The sequence below is a fragment of the Sciurus carolinensis genome, chromosome 4 (assembly GCF_902686445.1).
Source record: "Sciurus carolinensis chromosome 4, mSciCar1.2, whole genome shotgun sequence".
In the NCBI taxonomy this organism is placed as follows: Eukaryota; Metazoa; Chordata; class Mammalia; order Rodentia; family Sciuridae; genus Sciurus; species Sciurus carolinensis.
Window position 1 is genome coordinate 121,601,317 of NC_062216.1, and position 20,609 is coordinate 121,621,925.

The window sequence follows — 20,609 nt, forward strand, 5'->3', positions numbered from 1 at the left end:
ATACACTAATGAACCTGCTACTGCAAGATGTAGTAACACATAAAGCTGAAGATAGCCAAGAGTGTTGTGGAAGGGAATTGGGCATTGGTTAGGGGTTAGAATATGTGACCTCCAATTGTTTTTCAGTTCTGAAACTCTAGGCCAATATAGTACTAGGGAAGAGAAGAATTTTAGTATTAGGAAAATAATATACAACTGATTAATAAGATCAAGTTCTAAAAATGGTTAATAATGTATGCAAAAATGTAGATTATTGGGGCAGGTGGCACTTTAAAGGATGACAGTCTTAAAAACTTACATTATATTTTTCATTGCTCATTTAATCATTTCTGCTCTGCAACAGTCAAATGAGAACTAATAAGAACTCCACTCAACTGTTTCTACATGTCAGCCAATAAAGAAATTCTTCAGTTTTGAGCTTAAGACTTGAACGCTAAATGGCAAACATCTCCACGTTGAAAAAGATTCATGTCTTTCTAAGCAGTTTTCTGAAACTCTTTCCAGGCATTTTCAGGGAGGTTGAAATTTGGTCAATTAAGTTTCAGCATTTCAGTATTCAGAACTGAATCATACATGGAGTGATTTGTCAAAATAGAAGGAAAATTTGTTTTATTATTGTTACAATGGTATACGAGAAAGCTACATTTTCTGCATATTTTAAATGTTTTTTTCTTGAGATATAGAAATTCATATCACCAAGATTAAGGTCTTCATTATTTGGATTCACATATGTTATTTTTTTTATCTGAACTAGGTTTTAAATAAAAGCTCATTACATCCAAAGATTTCCATTATGATGAAATGAAAGTAAACAAATAATTTTTGTTCTGCTAAAATAGGAAATCACTGCTTCGATAAAATATCTCAGCATAGTTACAAAAGAGGCAACAAATTAACTGAGAAGTGGGACTCATGAACAATTATCAGCCTTGTGAGAATCCATTATCAGTTCATAGAAAACCAGCTTTGTTTGGGCTGTTTTGTCATCCCTACATCATTTTTCTGTCTTGAGAACACTCCACAAAGCAATTCATCTGTTAATACCATGAAACATAAAAGGAAGCAGATCCTGCATATGTATTGATATAATACATAGATGATCTAAAATTCAAGGAAATGTACCATCATTTGAAAGCTCAGGACCAGCTGTAATGTCTTAAGTCACAAGGAACTAAACCTGGCAAAATGGTTACATGACATGGTAGCTGTGGATTCCTGGGGGGAAAGGCAGCAGAGAATGACAGCGATATTTCATAAAGAGAAGAAAGTCAATAAACTCTGAGATGTTTCCAAGCCAATTAGTTGCACTGGTGCTATAAATCTCCAGCACTTGAGAGAATCTAATCATGTCCCTAGCAGTTACAGAACAAACAAAATACAGGAGTTTCTTTATTGTTACACAGGCCACCAATGAGACTATTTAAATTTAATGCATTTTATTTTATTCAATCAGAGACACAATCTCTAGAAAAGAAGTGAAAGCATTGGAGACTCCAAGTATGCCCAAGTGTTTGAAGTCCCTAGGTTCTTGTTCCTGCTACCCCATGCCTAAGACTTCTCATTGCTTGTGGGGTCAGAACAAGTGTCACAGAGACCTTGAATCATTGTTGCAGTACAGCACAATGGAACACTGTGGTTCTAGGACCAGATTTTGATTTATTAATAAGAACAGGATATTTAGCACAGAAATTTTCTACATAAGGAGTTGGTACTAGGTTTTTGAGAGAAGTTCAGATTTGAGCACACACACATACACATAAAAAAAATCCCTAGAGGTATATGATAGGTCAGCATTCTTCTGGGATGAGTATCCATTTGCCAAAGAGAATATCTAAGCATTTGGATTTATAGCCACATATTTGAAAGTTCCCCAGCATGTCCAGAGGCATTAGCAATCGTTTGATGACCCTGAATAAAGTCCATGGCAATTTGTCACTAGCACTCACATCAACGATCCACAAAATAAGGTTCTACAAGAATACAAAATTTTTACCATTTCATATAGAAAGAGTCCAGAATGTTCCTATTGATAAACTAAGTAAATAGTTACCTAATGCCATTTTATAAACTCACAATGCCCTCACTAACACTACAAGGGAATGGTTGTGCTTACCCAAAGAATTCATTATATAAAATGAATCTGTACTCTATTTTGCAAGATGGGGAAATATATCTGTCTATATTTTCAAATAAAATTTCTTTATTTGGAGCCCAGAATAGGAGTCCAGGCCCTGTTTGAAGTATAAAACTTTAGTTAAATAACAATAAAAGTCAATATTGAAAAATTGCAATTCCAGGATGATCAATAATAATATCCTAGAGCATCATTGTAGTCTGTTGCTGTGTGTCTGGTATAAGAGATGCATTATAACTATTATTGTTGTGCCTTGACCTCCCATATCCCTAAGCATATTTTCTTCAAGCTTTTAAGATGTTGGGGTCAATTATCCTTTTGAGTAAACGAATGCAGTCATTCCTTGGTATCCATGAGAGATCTGTTCCAAGTCTCCCTGTGGACACCAAAATCCACAAATGCTCAAGACACTTATATAAAATTGTATACTATTTTCATATATCCTACACACATTCTCCTTCTGTAACCTTAAATTATCTCTAGGTTATTTACAATATCTAGTAAAATGCAAAGGCTGTGTAAATAGTTCTCATAGTGCATTGTTTTGAAAGTAATGACAAGAAAAATGTGTGTATAAGTTCAGTACAGACACAATTTTTTGCTTTAATATTTTCAATCTGCAGTTGATTGAATCCAAGGATGCAGAAAACTATGGGTCTAGAGGGTCAACATATACGTCTCCACCTCCAACAGCATTTTCTAAATGATTAGATTCATGTTCAAAAATAACTAAAAAACCAGTGGTAATCATTTTGGTACTTCTACCAAGGTGATTTTCGCTAATGAGACAGTTTATTAAAAGTTTATGACTTTTTTGGAGGAAATCTTATAGTGATAAAATAAAACCACCGTCTCAAAACAAATTGAATTGAAAAAAACTGTAAAGAATAGGTGTTTTTAAAATGATTCTATAATATAAGGGTTGACTCAAGTAGAGCTATTGTCTTTGTTTACATAACATACACATTATTTCAGTTACAATAATAACTTGATTTATAATTAGATAAGAACTACAATTGCAACCTAAACAACTGGTTGACCAAAGACATCTCTAAAGACGTCAGTCACATTTTGGTAGAGGTATTTGATTTCCTTCCTAAAAACACAAAGAGATTTCAATTGTGAATTGGGTTTGCAATTTGAAAACGCAAGCTGTTGCTCTAGAAGAAAGTGCACACTAGCGTTTATGTCCCAGGGGTATTTCATCAAGAAAGTTATTTTGTGACCATAACTTGCTGTCACCCATTCCTCCTTACTGCCCACACAGATTCCTCATTCCCCTAGCAGGCTTCCAACACCCACACTTTCCTCCCTTACAAATCCCTTATTCATCCATCACACCATCACACATATCAGTCATCTCTTATGTTCATTGACCCATTCAGGATAATGATACATATTTATGCACTTCCCAGTAATTTTTCTTTTCTTTTTTTGTCAACATTAAAATGGATTTTATCATTTCTTCTGATATTATTATTACATGTATACATGTGCACATACTTTGTCCCTATATTTCTGTGAATAGGTAAGATTTTATCGAATACTCATTGTATTCATATTTTAGTTACACAAATGTGTTTTTTAGTTGAAGAGTTCCTTGAGAGCACAGTAATCTACCCATCTGAACAGTCTCAGTGCTTAGGTAGTACCTGCCACATAACAGATGCTCAACCCCTAGTTGTTGAATGAATGAATGACAAATAAGTTACCAAAAAATATACTTGGGAGGAAAAAATATCAATGAGACTTTTATATTACTTTTGAAAGTTAATTGTCTTCAAGATTTCTTATGTATAAACTATGCCAAGAAATCTATGTTTTTAAAATGTAGAACAAAATTATGTTAGGATATAATTATTTACATGTCAACATGATTGACCTACAGAAGTGAATTCTCTTCAATAAAAATGAACTCTCTTACAAGAGAGCACCTAAAACAAATTTTAGAAACATATATAAGTTTTTAAAAAATTGCTTCACCCATCTTTGACTTAAAAGTCTACAGAGTATGGGCATTTTGGAGAGTATTTGCCACTGTTTCATAATGGTGTTAGAGTGGTATATCTTGGTTAGAAAAAAAAAGGACAACAGTAAGGGAGCTTTACTAACATCTGTTTTGAGATAAGATATTTGCAGAGTAAAAAAATAACACACAGGCTAAATTCAGCACAGTGATGTAAACTTGTTATCCCACTACTTGAATAGCTCAGTTGAGGCTGAGGCAGGAAGATATTGAGAGGTTAAATTGGGCAAAATAGCAATACCCAACTCAAAAAATAAAAGTAAAAATAACACATAGGCTATAACTACTATAAAAATAATCCAATAACTGACTAAAATGATATGCCAACTTGTATTCTCCCTGAATCCCCTATTAGCAGCACTGTTATTTTTATCTATGGTTGATTTCCATTTCTTTTTATAAATCTAATGCAGTTTGTTCAGATAAGAAAAAAATTTACAGTTGGTTGATTTCTCAACATTAACCTTTCAGTGAGCTAGTTATAACCTGAAAATACTTCATAAAACAGCTTGATTTTTTTCTACTGACAGGTGGCACTCAGTTTCCTCAAATACTCCCACAGATACACATGTGCAAAAGCAGATGAATTTCATGTAAGGGGAAAGAATTTAGAACTGATTATTTTATGTATTATATCATATTTCAAAAGAGCAAAAAATGTTCCCAATATGATTCATGTTTTATTTCTGAAGGAATGCCTTTCAAAACTGTCAATATTTTTAAAGTATCATCAGTAAAATTCAAATTTTTTATGTAGCAGAAATAACATATTTTATGAAACTTTCAAAGAATGTTCACATGTATAATCATTTTTTATTTCTATTCCAATTTAATGTAAGAATGAGAGCACCTATTGTTTCTTTTTTTTTTTAACAGATATAGAAACTAAAATGTTTAGAAGTAATATGTTTTGGCCAAGGGCATTCAGGTCAGACCCTAAATCCTCCTGACTCCACATTTTCCTCTCTTTTCAACACTGTGAAGAGGTTAGTATCACACGCATTAATTCATATTGGACCTTCAATCTGTTTATCCTACAAATGCAGTCTTCCATACTCATTGTGAACTTATAAACAATTTATTTAGGGAAGTAGACATGTACATCACAAGTGATCAGCTAAGCAATCATCTTGTTTAATAATTTAATATCCACCATGTGTCCTGCATATTAATTTTAAATAATCTCCAAATATCATGACTAGGCTTACATTACTAAGCAGACAACATCTTATTACAAAGACATTCAACACATTTTTCAATATGAAAAAGTAGAAACCACAAAAGATATTAAAAATGTTCTCCAGTGGCCTGATAACTTACGATATTTAAAACAACAACAACTTTAGAGGAGTCTGATTTGGTAAAAGGTATTCACAGGACCAAGAAGTACAAGCCTAGTGTGACTGACCTGCACACACATTTAAGTTATTTGGTAGACCATCATCATTGTGTGTATGTGTGTGTGTTTATGTGTGTGTTTTATTTTGACATGATTCCTGTGAAAAAATTAAGATAAAAGACAATAATAATATAAACAAATAAACGTTTTCCTTGAAATACACTGCCATATAAATTCAAGAAAATGAATATTATTGATTTATACTAGCTCTTCCAAGTGCTGAAGTCTTTTATATTCATATATTATTAGGACTTTTATAAATGATTCTTAATAACAGGAAAAGACTAGTACTGTGCTATGAATTAGCTATCATAGTAACAAGAACTGACTGACTAAAGCCATTCATTTTCAGTAAGATCATATCATTTCCCAAAGATATGAAAATCAGTTTCTGGGAGGTGAAAAATCTTACTCTCTGTATTTATAAGTCACAGTGACCTACTCCTTCTAGCCATGTTTCACATGCCTACAGTTACCACTCAGTCCATTTAAATTATTTATTCACTAAATGAATTAATCCACTGATCAGGTTACAGCTCTCATAATCTAATCATATCACCTCCTGTATTAACACAGAGTCTTTGAAGGACCCCTCTTATCTAAGCCATAACAGGTAGTTCTCCAATAATTGCCCTCCTAAATCACCTTATGTTGAATTTCAAATTCTTCAAGTCACTGATAGGCTCAGAGCAGTTTGGGATTATCCATTATCTAAGGAAAGTCTATAGCATGAAAGATAGAAACCAAAATATCAAAGTGAAGAAAAAACTTGAAAAAGATACGATACTAGAAGAAATATTAAAAATGGGGAATAAGAGAATATTCAAGTGACATAAATGAAGGGCATTTAAAAACTAAAAGTATAAAATAAGGTATAAAATTTTGCACAGGTGTGGACAATGAAGGCAAGGAAATTGACACCAAAAAGTAGAGCAAACATAAATGAAGGTGAGAGAAGAAATAGAAGAGGTTAAAATGTAAGTTCATGAGGTCGGACAGCTAAACACCAGGAGATCCAGAAAGAGAGAAGGGAAGAAATCCTCAATTAAATAATTCCAGAAATGTTCTCTCAACTGAAGGACATGAATTGCCAGGAAAGAATACAAGAATGTAGTGCTCAGCAGTTCATGATAATGAATATTCACCAACAGATAAATTTAAAATTACAGAACAGTAAAGCAGAAGAGAGAGGGAAAAAAAAAAAAGGGTAATAATCAAAGAATAATAATTATAAATAAGAATGACCTCAAACTTTCACAGTAGCAACACAACTAACAAAAAGAGAGAGAGCAAGAAATATCTTCGTAATTTACAGCAATATGATTCCCTCTGTAAAATTATATACCCAAACTATCAATTAAGGGTGGTGGTACAACAAAGATATATTCAGATAAGTAAGATCTTAAAAAAATTTTTTTCTACTTTTTCTTTCTCAAGAAGCAGCTAGAGAATATACCTCACCAAAATGAAAAAGCAAATTAATAAAAAGGAGGATGTGCAAGATTCAAATGTACTTACATAAAGGAGATGGGAGAAGGTAATTTGCCAGGCTGATGGTGAAGAGAGCTCTTAGATCAAGCTTGACTGTATAAAATTTAAACTGCTGGTAACATAAGGCAAAAGGTTTATCATGTATAATGTACTCTCATAATGACACAGGGAAAAAAATGTCACCTAATAAAAGCAATGGATAAAAGCCATGAAAATGTAATCAATAAAATGTTAATGATATATAAGCCAATTTATCATTTTTAGTAATTAAAAATTATAAATTAAAGGATGAAATTGGCAAAGATTATATATAGTGGAAAATCTCAATGTTGACCAGGGTTTGCAAATATAGGCATTCTCCTTACTGCAAATGGAAATGTAAAATGGAATGTTTGCAACTTTATAATATATATCAGAATGCATACATTTTAACATATATAAATGATAATAAATGAATATTTTATGAGGTTAGTACCATTTTCATTTTATTAGTGCTTCTTTTATACTTTCAAACTATTCCAAAACAGCCTGCTCAGGAGACTGAGGCAGGAAGGATTGCAAGTTCAACGCCAGCCTCAGCAACTTAGTAAGGCCCTAAGTAACTTCACGAAACCCTGTCTCAAAATAAAACTAAAACGGGGCTGTAAAAAATACACACATATATTAAATATATATCAAAATTATATATAACAATAATTTTGTTTGTTTTAGAATAAATCTATATATATATACATACATATATACAAATATATGCATGTATATATGCATGTGTATGTATATACATATTTATTCTAAAACACAAAATTATTATAATTCAAAATATCATTTTCAAAACATAATAACATTTTAAAATTTAAATAATTTGACCCAATAATTCTCTTACTACAAATCTAGCCTAAGTAAAAGAACAGATGTGGGGAAAACAATTGTGGATACAAATGCTCATCTAAGTGTCATTTTCACTAAAGGAAAAATAAATACAGCTTAAATATTTAATAACATAAGAGTTAAATATTTTCACAAGAAACATGAAGAAATGCTTACAACATAATGATAAGTGAGAAAGGAGGACACAAATCTATTTATACTCTTAATATTATAATATGAATAAGATTTGAAAGTTAATGGTGGTTTATATACAGTGGGTTTGAGATGTTTTAAAGGCTCTTATTTTTATTTATTTTCCAATTATCTCCAACAATGTTTTATGATATTTTATATTCTGAAATAAATAAATATTGTGTTAAGTAATGTTAAATTTGAAAAATATATAAACCATACCTTAAAAGTTATATAAGGTTATTAAATCAATAATCAAAAGCATTGAATTGGCAAAAGAATTGATGATTAATCCAAATCATAGAAAACAAAAAAATTGAAAAGTTAACTTGATCCTTCCATTAGTACTCAAAAGTATGAAGTATATGGATAAGAGACTATGTCTGGATCTTCTCTCTCTTTTTTTTTTTAGATTTTTTAATTTGTTCTAATCAGTTATACATGACAGTAGAATGCACTTTGACACATCATACATATATGGAGTATAATTTCTCATTCTTCTGGTTGTATATGATGCAGTATCATGCTGGTTGTGTAGTCATATACGCACATAGGGTAATAATATCAGATTAATTCTACTATTCTTCCTATCCCCATACCCTCCCCTCCCTTTACTCCCCTCTACCTAATTCAAAGTAACTCTATTCTTCCCTAGCTTCCCTCCACCCTTACTATGCATTAGCATCCACATATCAGAGAAAACATTCAGCCTTTGATTTGGGGGAATTAGCTTATTTCACTTAGCTTGATACTCTCTAGCTCTATGCATTTAATGGCAAATGCCATAATTTCATCTTCTTTAAGACTGATTAATATGCCATTGTGGACCTTCTCTTTCAGAATAGTGAAATGGGAGGTTTTATATGCTTTTTCTAGGGAATAAAAAGTATTAGACAATGTGTATAATTATTCTTGTGGCAGATATTTGTCATTTTCTTGTCAAATATTTATCCTCCTATAGTCCTTCTCTCCTGAAGAGGGCCGGAAGCTTGGATGCTGAGTTTCCCAGACTCCCCCACCAGCTGAATTCTGGTTAGATTCTGCTCTTGAAACAGAGGCACCCCTAAAGATATGTGCATATATCCCTCTCCAAAGAATCCACTATAAAGAACATACTTGCCTGACAGCCTCCAGTTGCCCCATCTGTGGCTCTACTATAGGGTTCCACCAAGGTCTCTCTTCCTCTGTGCCGATACCAGCCAATGACTGAGCCTGACAGAAGTACTACAGTCTGCCCACCATGGAACTTTTGGTTCCCCACTATAGGACTCCCTCCAATGACAGTGTTTGCTAAGAGATTCCCAATAGACCTGGAAAAATCTTTTTCAATTATGCTGAAGCATTTGGGTCCTTCTCCTGGATCATGTGTCAGACACTCATTAATGTCTGGAGATTCCTTCCTTCCTGGGACGGGAGCTCCCTCTCCCCTCATATTTCAAAGGTGTTTCCCCCAGTAAATTTCTTGCACATTGAATTCTGCCTTGAAGTGTGCTTCTTTTTTCCTTCCTTTTCTTTTTTTTTTAAATTGACACATTATAATTGTACAAAATAGTGGAGATTATCACGATATACTTGTACATGCACATGACGTAATTTGGTCAATGTCATTACTCGGTAGTTACTTCTCCCACTCCCCGCCCCCATCCTTGACCCCTGTCTCTTGTTCTCTACTCCATTGATCTTAAATGTCTAAAGAAGGCACTTATAAGATAGGAAGGAATGAAAAAGATCCATTTTTTTTTTCCTACTTCTGGTTTCATAAGTGCTAAGCTAGGTGATATGGATGCCTGGGGGGCTTTAGCAGCATTAAAACCAAGCAGTGTTGGCAGCATTCATCCTCCCAGGCTCTTGGAGTATCATCAAAGAACCGGTTCCTAGTTTCCTGCTCAATGGCAGTACAAGTCATTGCTGCAGCAGCAGCAAGGTTTTAAGGAGCTCTGGGCGTCCCCAATTATGAGCATGGCTTTTTCTTTTCCACTTCTAGGGGTAGTAATATACACTTTCTGAAGTTATAAGCATCTGAGTAGCAATATCACTCTCCCTATTTCCACCTCTAGTCCATCTAACACTTTTGTCACTAATTCCCTATTAAGCCACCCTACATTTCTTGTCAGGTTGTTGAACAATACACACCTAATAATTTCATTATTTTTAATCCCAAAATCTCATTTTATTAACTATTCAGTATTAATTAATACTAAATGTGAAAAAAATTATGGCACACAGGATTTTATGTAAGTATCAACAAGCAAAAATGCCTCAAAGAAACCTAACGAAGAAGATTTGGTAAAGAAATTTAGGGTACAGTTATGTAATGTTTTTCCTATGCCCTAGTTAAAGTATGTTTATGGATACTTTTCAAATACATACATAAATACTTATCATTCACTGCTAAGTATACTGCTAAGTGGGAAAAAAAGTTGAATATGTGTCTATCATAGGAAATATGAAGCTCTAGAAATATAGTCCGGAGGAATTTTTCATGTGTGAACAAAGATACATGGACAAACAATTATGTCCACAGCAAAAACAATCAACAACTGGAAAGACCCAAATTTCCATTGATGGTAAAAAAAAAAAATAGATACATCTCACTATATTTATATAACAGAATCCTATTACAGCATAGATCAATCCCAAGAAAAATTTGTGAGAAGCAAACTACATTTAGAAAATGCATTAGTAGGATTCCATTTTTACAAAATTAAAAACCAAACAAAACAATATTCTATTGTTTAGTCATGAAAGGAGTTCCTCTTAGGGAAAGGAGTTACATCAGCAAGATATAAGGGGTTTTGAAGGACTGACATCTATTTCTTATTGTTGTTGACAGTTGCACACTTATTTGCCTTATGGTTATTCTTTAGAGCATATATATATATATATGTATATATATATATATATGTATACATATATGTTTTATGCATTATTATGTAAGCATGATATATCTTAACAAAAAAGAATTTAAAAATCAGGGTATAAAAGCCACTTCAGGAAAAGTCACTCTGTCTAAATGGTTTAAAGCAGAATCACCAAGGGAAACACTCTCTCACAACTAGTCTGTGTCAATAAATGCATGCATAAATAAATACATGAATAAATTCCATGTTCTCAAATATGTGTAATGTGTTAATAAACCAGGTAAAAATATATCCAAAAGCCATTTAGTAATCTCTTGTGGAAGAATTATGGGTTACTTGATTTCTCTTCTTGGAATGTTTGTTTCTTTCCAGAGTGTCTCAAACAAACATTACTTTGAAAATTCAATAAGATACATAATAAAACGCATTACTAAGAGTCAAGAATAGAGTTAGTTTATGTACTGGCCATTTTTCTTTCTCTTGGGACATTAAGCTATTTTTCATCAAGATTCTTAAAATACTAAGAATTTTAAATCCATGTTCTAAAACTTTAGTGTATATCATAATCTGCTGCAAACTAGCCCTAGTAATATCTTAGCTAAATTGGACCAAACAATTTTAACTCTAAACAGCACTCTGAATATTGTGTCCCCAAAGGATCTTTTCCTGCCACCTCTCCAGACTAACTGAGCACCTCCACCCTTTTCTCTCTCTGCTCTCCAGCTAAGAACTCTTCTTTCAGCTCCAGAGGACTCTTTCCTTCACATCCCAACACCTCTGAGCTGGCTGCTGTTCCTGCCTGATACTTTGCCTCACTCTGCCTACTTAACTCCCAGTTCCCTTTCAGATCTGAGCTCAAATGCTCTTCCTTAGAAAAGATTTCTCTGAACACCTTCCACCCATTTTATACCTAAAATTCTATTTTTATAGCACATTAAATCATTCTTAATTAAATATGTATTGGTGTGATTATCTAATTAATGTTCTTCTCTCTAAATATACTGTAAACTCCAATAGGCATGGGTCACATCTATTTTGCTTATGCTTGTATTGTCAGATGCACAATACATATTTTGTCTCCTGGATGGTTGAATGACCAAATGCTATTAAATGAACCAAGAAACAAGTAAAAAGCTACCCTCCAAAAATTCCAATGGCTGTTATCTAACCTAGACATAGAACTAAAAGTCAAATTTATTAAAAAATTTAGGTTTAAAGAAAATATTTAATCAAAGGTTATTACTAAGTTTAATAATCAACTTGTGTTACAATGAGGATGACATAAAATTAATCTTATCTAATCAAATCAACTATTGGGGGGGTCCTTCTTCTATACAACTTTTACCTATGTGTATCTTTCACACAAAATGTAGATCCTTTTCCAATCCAAACACCGAGTGATGACTCATTCTCTTTAGATTTAGTTTGGATGTGGTGTATAGGGAAAGAAAAGACAAGAAAACGTATTAGCCTTCTAAGATTAATGGCTATATATTTTTCTGTTGGGAACTTGGAGTCCTAAACTAAAATGCTTCCTCTCTGATCCCCAATATCTGAAGCTATACCTAATGTAATTGCTTCCAAGGGGGAAATACTGCTTATATTTTCTGACTGGCTGTCACAGTGTTCGGAGTTAATTCCCCCCGAAATGCCCAGCTCAATATAATTGTAAGAATTCAGGGCAGAATCTTTCTGTGGCAGTGTGAGCAGTAAACTTATTTGTCTCTGTGTGAGGGACTATTAGTTCCCAAGGCACGGAAGATTTTATTAAGAAGATGACAACAATTTCTGATTTTCAGATATCCAGTTTTTCAAATTTAAAAGTGCTGAATTTCTAGTGTTTCTATATCATGTTCAGAAAAGGGGGATGACACAATCTCCATGTGGTTGCTCTTAAGAGCAAAATATTATTACACAGGTATTTTGTTAGAGCTATTTATTCAGTTCTTTCATCTTCTACATTTGCCTGTCCTGTAATGACCTATCCTCTACTCTCTTCCTCTATGCACACCATCCTACTTGTTATTTCTCATTTTCACTGGGCATGCTTGAAAGTATTCATACTTATTGCTGTTCTACTTGGAACATCCTTCCCCTTGATATTCCCATGGCTGGACACTTCACAAGTCTTACCCAAAGGCCTTATATAAAAGTATAATCCCTCCTGAACACTTCCTAGACCTCTTTCTTCCTTTATATATTTTCCAGAGCATTTATACCATAAAACACAGCATTTTATTTCTTTTTCTTTTTATTATCTATTTCCCACTTCTCAGATAAAAGTCCCATGAAGACAAAGATTTTTGTCTCTTTTATATACTGCTATATTCTCAGTCCTGACTGTAGGTACTCAAAAATTATTGAGTAAACAAACAACTTTTCCATTAGAAATATCCAATATGAAACATTACTGAAATTATATTCAAATGTCATTTAATAATCTCTTGTGTTAGAATTATGGGTTACTTGTTTTCTTGGTATGTTCCAAAGAAAGATCAATAAACTCCTAAGTCTAGGAGGACTTATTCCTAGAAAGGGATGCTTTTAGCAGTGAAAGTCTCACGAAACAAAAAGTTTCAGTTGCTGTGGGACTAGTCCAGGCTTCTCATACCTATGGACCAGCAAGAAAACAAAGGAGTTAAATATTGATGGGACAAGTGATACTGGAAATCAGGAAGAAGAGGGTGGCTGCTGTGTTCTGAGGCAGGAAGGAATACATTAGGTACTTGGATGATTCACTGGGGTGTTTGTGGCATTCCAATAGCCAGTTACCTTCATCGGTGTGTATGTACAACTATCCTAGCATTAAGAGTATGGTGTCCCAGGGCTCAGAACCCCCAGTCCAACTTCAGGCAATCCTCCTGGATGAATAGAAGTGCTAAATGAAGGAAAGGGAGATGCAAAATGGCTAGGGTGGTGGACATATGAGTGTTGGTAATGGCCTTGGGAGTAACTGCATTAGCAGAGGTCCTCGTGACTCAAGTAAGTTTTCTTTGAAATTGTACCCAACCAGAGTCTTGGGTAACCTTTGCTTGGACAGAATGACCTTAAGTGAAAAGCAGGTAGATCTGAAGGTCTGAGGAGTGGGCTGCAATGGAATTAGAGTTGGTAAGTCACCAAGATCTTTTTGCCACTATGCACCTTTCTTCCACTTGCTGTGACTTACCTGACTACAGTTCACAGGCATCCCTCCACTAAAGAGAACCACTTCCCTAGGGAGACTACTCCCTACCAAGGAGAGCACACCAATAGCCAAAAGCCAATGGGCACAAAAACAGAAAATATGTCCATCTAGTCTCAAGGAGGGACCATCTCTGCTAATGTTCCAAAGTTTCACCATTAGACCAGACTATGATATTCTCCAGCGAGCCTCTATTTGATTTGTGCTTTGTGTTCACCCCTGCTCTATCCTGCTTTGCTTGCTCTCCTCCTGAAAGTACTTGTTTGGTAAATCACATAAATAAGAATTCCTGACTTGGCTCTGCTTCTAGGAACCCCTACCTAAGACACATACATGACGTGCAAATCATCTCTGGAAGAATGTTTCCTGATCAGAGGCCTAAATATTCTCAGAAACATGACTCCAATGGACATTAGCTCACAAAATTTTTAAAATAACCATAAAACTCTAGAATAAATAAGTTAAAGGAAAATCACTGGGAAGAAAGCACAAAAAAATCCATAAAATGTAATCATTCAGGGAAAATATTGAGAGATATAAAGAGGAAACTGAAAACATGAGTTAGAATGAAAAGTATGAAAATGCAAATGAATTAGCAAGAAAAAAGCTTGTGAGCATACAATAAAGGAAACAAACTATTTGGATTGAAGAACAGATCAGAACCAAGGGAATGTAGAATTAGTGTGGTATAAAGATGATATGAATAAATATTCCAAACAGTACAGAGAGACTGGAAAAGTGATGGAGATGCAATGTTGTAAGAAGGCTGCCCTACACCTAACACCTAATCACAGTTCCAGCCATGGAGAGACAGTGGCAGAGGAGCCCTACTTCAAGAGATATGGACTTAAAGTTCATGAGAAATACCACTCCAATTCAGAGACTCAGAAGTCAACCAAATTTCAAATAGTGTTTGAGTGTAAGGAAGTTCACTGCTAGATAAATACTATGATTACACGGAACAAGACTGCCTAGATTTGAATTCTGCCTGCAATGTTCACCAACTAGGCAACTTGGGGCAAGTGCTTTAACTTTTCCTTGTCAAAGTCTGCTCTGTAAAAGTGGTTATAAAATAGTACTTATCTGTCATTATGAAGGATAAGTGAGTTAATATCTGCAATGAATTTTTGTGCTATAGGGTTTCTGATATGAATCATTATTACTTTGATCTTGAATGCTTACAGAGGTGTTTGGATCAAAAGCTGATTCTTTATTAACTACTTCACAATAAAGAGTGGGTGAATCAGCATGCCCTGTCCTCAGCCTTACCTCTGATGAAAGCCCATCTAATGTCCAAGGTAAATAGTAACTGCTCTGTAAGTGAGTGACAGAATAGCTGATGTTTCCATGTGTATACAAGAAAGAAAGGCATTTGCTGCCCCTTTTGAAATAGAGAAATTCTACCATTTAGAATGTAAATGCATCTATCCAAGAGCCAGATACCTCAGGTGTATTTAAGGTCTTCGCACCATACCTAGGAAGACAGCACCCCAGCCATTCTGGCCCCTAAGAGTTTAATAAGCAGACCTTATGCAACTATAACCATTTAGGTCTCTTGGGAGAGAAAATGAATTTTATTATTTATTGAGCCACAGCAATCAACTACATAAATGACTTTAGATCTAATACTCAGGGTATGCGAAATCTTGAGGGGTCACTGAAAAATCCAAGGAAGTTTTAAATACACATAACAAACACCTGGCATGTAATAAGACTAACTTAAAAGTGTTTATTATATAAGTAAAAACACAATTAGGCCGGTCATGGTGGCACATGCCTGTAATTCCACTGGCTCAGGAGGTTGAGGCAGGAGGATCAAGAGTTGAAAGTCAGCCTCAGCAAAAAAGCAAGACATTAAGCAACTCAGTGAGACCCTGACTCTAAATAAAATACAAAATAGGGCTGGGGATGTGGCTCAGTGGTCAAATGTCCCTGAGTTCAGTCCCTGGTACCCCCTCCCCATAAAAACACAATTAGATTAGTGAAACAATAAAGAGTAGAAAGTAATGAAATGCAAAAACATAAATGAAAGGATCAACAAAGACAAAAGTTGGTCCTTTGAAAACTAATAATATTGACCAATCCCTGGGGAAACTAACCCCAAAACAGAATATATACAGTGCAAGCAAGCAATACTCAGGCTAAAAGAGGAAATATAACTATAGAGCATAGGGATTGAAAAGATGAAAAGAAAATACCTTGAATAACTTTGTTAGGGCTATCACATTGGAAAAACATTTGGCATTACCTGGTGAAATTGAAGACATGTGTGCTCTGTGACCCAGCAATTTTGCAACTGAGAATATTACCTCAAGAAAACCTTGCACATGTGCACCAAAAGAAATGTCCATGAATGCTCATGGAATCATTGCTCAGATTAACAACAACAACAAAAAATATATATATATATAGAATACCAAATGTTCATGTACAAGAGAATAAATACTAAATCTGTAGAGGTTTCATATAATAAAATATGGATCAACTGTAAAAAAAAAAAACTAATATACCATCAATACAATGTAATACATCAACTGTAATAAATCTCACAGGTATTGTTGGGTAAAATAACAAATTGATGAAAAATACTTCTAGTAAAATACTATTATGTAAATTCAAAAACAACCAAAAGTAGGCAAAATGCCATTTGGAGAAGTATATCGATATTTTATGGTGAAATTCCTAATAAAAGCAAAGGAATTATAATTGCACCATTTGAAATGATGGTAATCCTGAGTAAGGAACTCAAGGAATGAAGCCAGAGTGCAGACATGGCCAGTTTCAAAAGTATCAAATGCAACATTTCTCAGTTCATGAACCTGTGCTATGACTAACATATATATATATTACCCTTACTGTTTTATGTGTAAATTAGCTTAACACAAATAGGGCATTTTATATGAAAAATGTAAAGGGAAAAAAGAAAGGAAGAGAGGGAGGAAGGATGGAAGAAGGAGGGGAGGGAGAAATAAAGCAAGGGAGAAACCTTTTGTAAAATCTTCACCCAAAATATAAATGGCAAGGTGGAAATGAAACAGCAAAACAACCCTAAATTCTATCTTGTATAAAATCTTGGATTTGGTAATTTAACCAAGATTTCTGACCCCATGGGTAACTTCTTATATTAAAGTATTTTCTTGGCAAATAATAAAGGATCTTAGTTTGGGAGTTAGCCTAGAACATAAAACAACTTAAAAATTCTTAAAAGTAAAGTAGTTTTAACAACAGTATTAAATATATACTTTAGGCAGCTTTATGAATGATTCTCATCTTTATGAATGAGAACTCATCATTTGGCTTTTGAGATGAGAAAGCATCTTTATCAGGAAGATTTGCTGGGTCAGGTACAATTTCTATGAATCCCTCCTACTTCTTTCAGTTCTTTTACAGGTTGGGAATGGGTACTGGGGTGACAATGACCATCAAGGACAGTAGGGATGGTGTCATCTCCTTCTAAGCCTAAGACAGGGCTGGGCCTCAGCAGCATGCAACTCTTTGAAAAGGTGTTTAACACTATTTTGTCCTTAAATTGCGTTCACTGTTGCAAATTTGGGACCACGAGGATTATTCTTCTCTGCATCTTTTTAATTTTACATAGAAAATGGCTATTAAGGAAAATTTTTATTTTGAGACAGGGTCTCATTAAGATGCTTAGGGCCTCACTAAGTTGCTGAGGCTGGCCTCGAATTTGCAATACTCCTGTCTCAGCCTCCTGAGTAGCTGGGATTACAGGTGTGTGCCACCATGCCTGGCCTGAGAATTTAATGTTTGATTAATGTGTCAGTATGCTGTATTTAAAATATTTTATAAATTTAGACATACACACTGTGGGTCAAAACCAGAATTATATAAAGAAACTTCATAAAATTCTATTTCACAAGATGTATCTTTTGGTTTTAAATACAGGGGGAAGAGATTTGTTTTATAGGCATCACTCCTTCATATTACATATTTCTCTCCATGGTGTGAATGTCTATATAATGCTAATTAATGCACATGTGTAACTAATTTAAGTGTTACAGAATTCAAAGTGGTCTTAATTCCCCCTATACCCACAAATAGAATAAGAAAGTAAGTTGCTGGTCTCTAGACTTGATGGTGGACTGAGAACTGAATTATGAAACCATATTTCACAGAAAAATCTAAATTGACTTCTCAGGTTATGAATACTTGATTATGGTAGGTACAGTTCAGAAATAGCCCCATTTTAACTCACTTGGAAAAGGCAGTTATTCATTATACTGAGTCTGATGGCCAGGAAAGAGGGGAAGGGTATAATTTTGAGCTGCCAAGCTTAACACATGCACATAGAACAAATAGCCACACTCTATTCTATGGCAGAACTGAGGCTGCTGCAGATCAGAGGAGGGTGGAGTCCAGATGATGGTGGAAGAAACACCCTGGCATAAAGAAACGTGAGCCACAAAAAGTATAGAAAGAAAATTTATATGTGCTCTGTTTTAATATATATTAAAATATATATCACTAAAGATGCCTTCTTTATGAGGGTGACAGCAATCTGAAACTCATGTTCATTACACACCAACTTAACATTTTAACATCACTATCTTAAAAGGGGAGGAAAGATAGAGTGAAGATTGTATTCTCTTTGAACAGTTATTTGCAGAAATGGCAGTAATCCTGGAAATACCATGTTTCCCCTACCAAAGTCTCTTAAGGATAGTTCTGCATTTTTACTTAAGGAGAATTGCCAGAGGGGACCCATACCTAATAAAATGTAACAGAACAGTGAAGGCAGAACATGATAGTCTGTGGTAAGGGGAGTCCACTTGGGTGTTCGACTGAGGAAGGAAGCAGAAGAGCTTACCTTTATGATGGTTTGCACTGGATACGACTTTCCCCCACAAGGTTACAATAAATATTATTATTAGCAGTTTTCCTTTTGTTGCTTTCTGTAAGTATCTCTTACTCATCCTGCAAATTAAAGAAAAATAAAAATCCTAAGTAAATGATTACATTTCTATTGTAATTCTACTGCATTTAAGCCTCTGTGAGACCTTCATACACTTAACTCCTGGAAATTGTACTTCTTGCATTTAAAATCGTTTGCTCTTTATGAACTATGAAGAGCGCATGTGAAAGTATTTTGGAGCACCTTGATATGAAGCAACAGTTAAGCAAAGTCCTGCCTAAGTTAGACTTTACCCACTTAATAACTGCCTAAGTCAATTCGGAAATATTATCACTTTCTTCTCCATATAAACAGATTCAACTTATTAACAAAATGTAGAACATAGTCATTTAAATCATCTTTAAATAAATGATTTATTGTTTTCCTTTTTTCCTAAAGAAACTCTTTGACACAAAGTCACATGATTAGTGTAAACAATTTAGATAAAATTGATCAAATGAATTCCTGCACAGAATAAAGTCAATTCAAATCTATTTTTTGTAAGGGGCTTCAAAAAAATCATCTAGTAACAGAGCTTCCTTACTTGCAAAGTAACCTGACCCAACTAATGTGGAAACTCTGTTCCTGGAGACACAATGTTGTTAAAATCCACCTTTCTGTACTTTATGAGATATAGGAGAAAAATGAAGAGGCTGAACAAAAAATACCAAATTAACATTATTAATATTTTCAAAGTGAGTCCATAAAACCAGGAAAGCAAAAAAAAAAAAGTTATACTAAAATGATAGTTATCAATAATAATAGTTCACCTACTTTCTCCTGCAATTTATATATTGTTTCTTTGGTCTTTTAGAAAAATAAACTGGGATGTAGGTATGTCCATTCCCATTTAATAATTGATAAAATCTGGAAATTTTCCTGAGGTTGCATTTAATGATAAACATTCAAACCCAGAATTGTATAATTCTGATATCCTTACATAAGCCATTACATTGCTAAGGGAAAAGCAAAACTAATATGAAATAGATCCTATGTACATTTATTTATGGAGGGAGATAAAATATATTTGTGTCACCCACGGCTTTTCAGACTTAGATCCTACAAAGAACTCCATTTTGGCTTGACCTGTAGATTCTCATCTACTCTGTTTCTAATGCAATTCCTTGGGGTCACTTTCTTAACTAACCTCATTTCTTTTCCTCCTGAATTCCTTAAGTTACCCTTTCCTCACAACTTTACCTCCAAAATGTACTCCATCTTCAAAATTATGACCCAGTGGTAGCAATGTTGGGTATATAATCTCAGAGAAGTCTTTACATGGATAAAGCATAAGAAAATAAATTAATATCTTACATATGTTAATATAGATACATGCTAAAATTTATTAACAAGGGAAAGCGGTACACATTAATTTGTATGTCAAAGAAGTATTGTAGGATTAAAAACATGAATTCCTGAGTTGGACTGTCTGAATTTGAATCTGGGCTCTAGCAATTTCTAATTATGTGATTGTTACACAATTAGATTTCCTTCTTTCCTCCCTTACCCCCACCTACCCCCACCCCTCCCTCTCTCTCTCCCTCTC

At 34.1% G+C, this 20,609-nt stretch overlaps 1 protein-coding gene across 3 annotated transcripts in view; it reads right to left on the minus strand.

The window, feature by feature from the left end:
- Tafa2 (TAFA chemokine like family member 2) overlaps positions 1-20,609 on the minus strand; it is a 436,794-nt gene that overhangs the window by 127,704 nt on the left and 288,481 nt on the right. For all 3 annotated transcript variants that reach the window (XM_047548076.1, XM_047548075.1, XM_047548077.1), the window contains one exon: positions 18,980-19,086. In XM_047548076.1, coding sequence (XP_047404032.1) covers positions 18,980-19,085 — 106 coding nt within the window. In that variant the 5' untranslated portion in view covers position 19,086. The remainder of the gene's footprint in view (positions 1-18,979; positions 19,087-20,609) is intronic.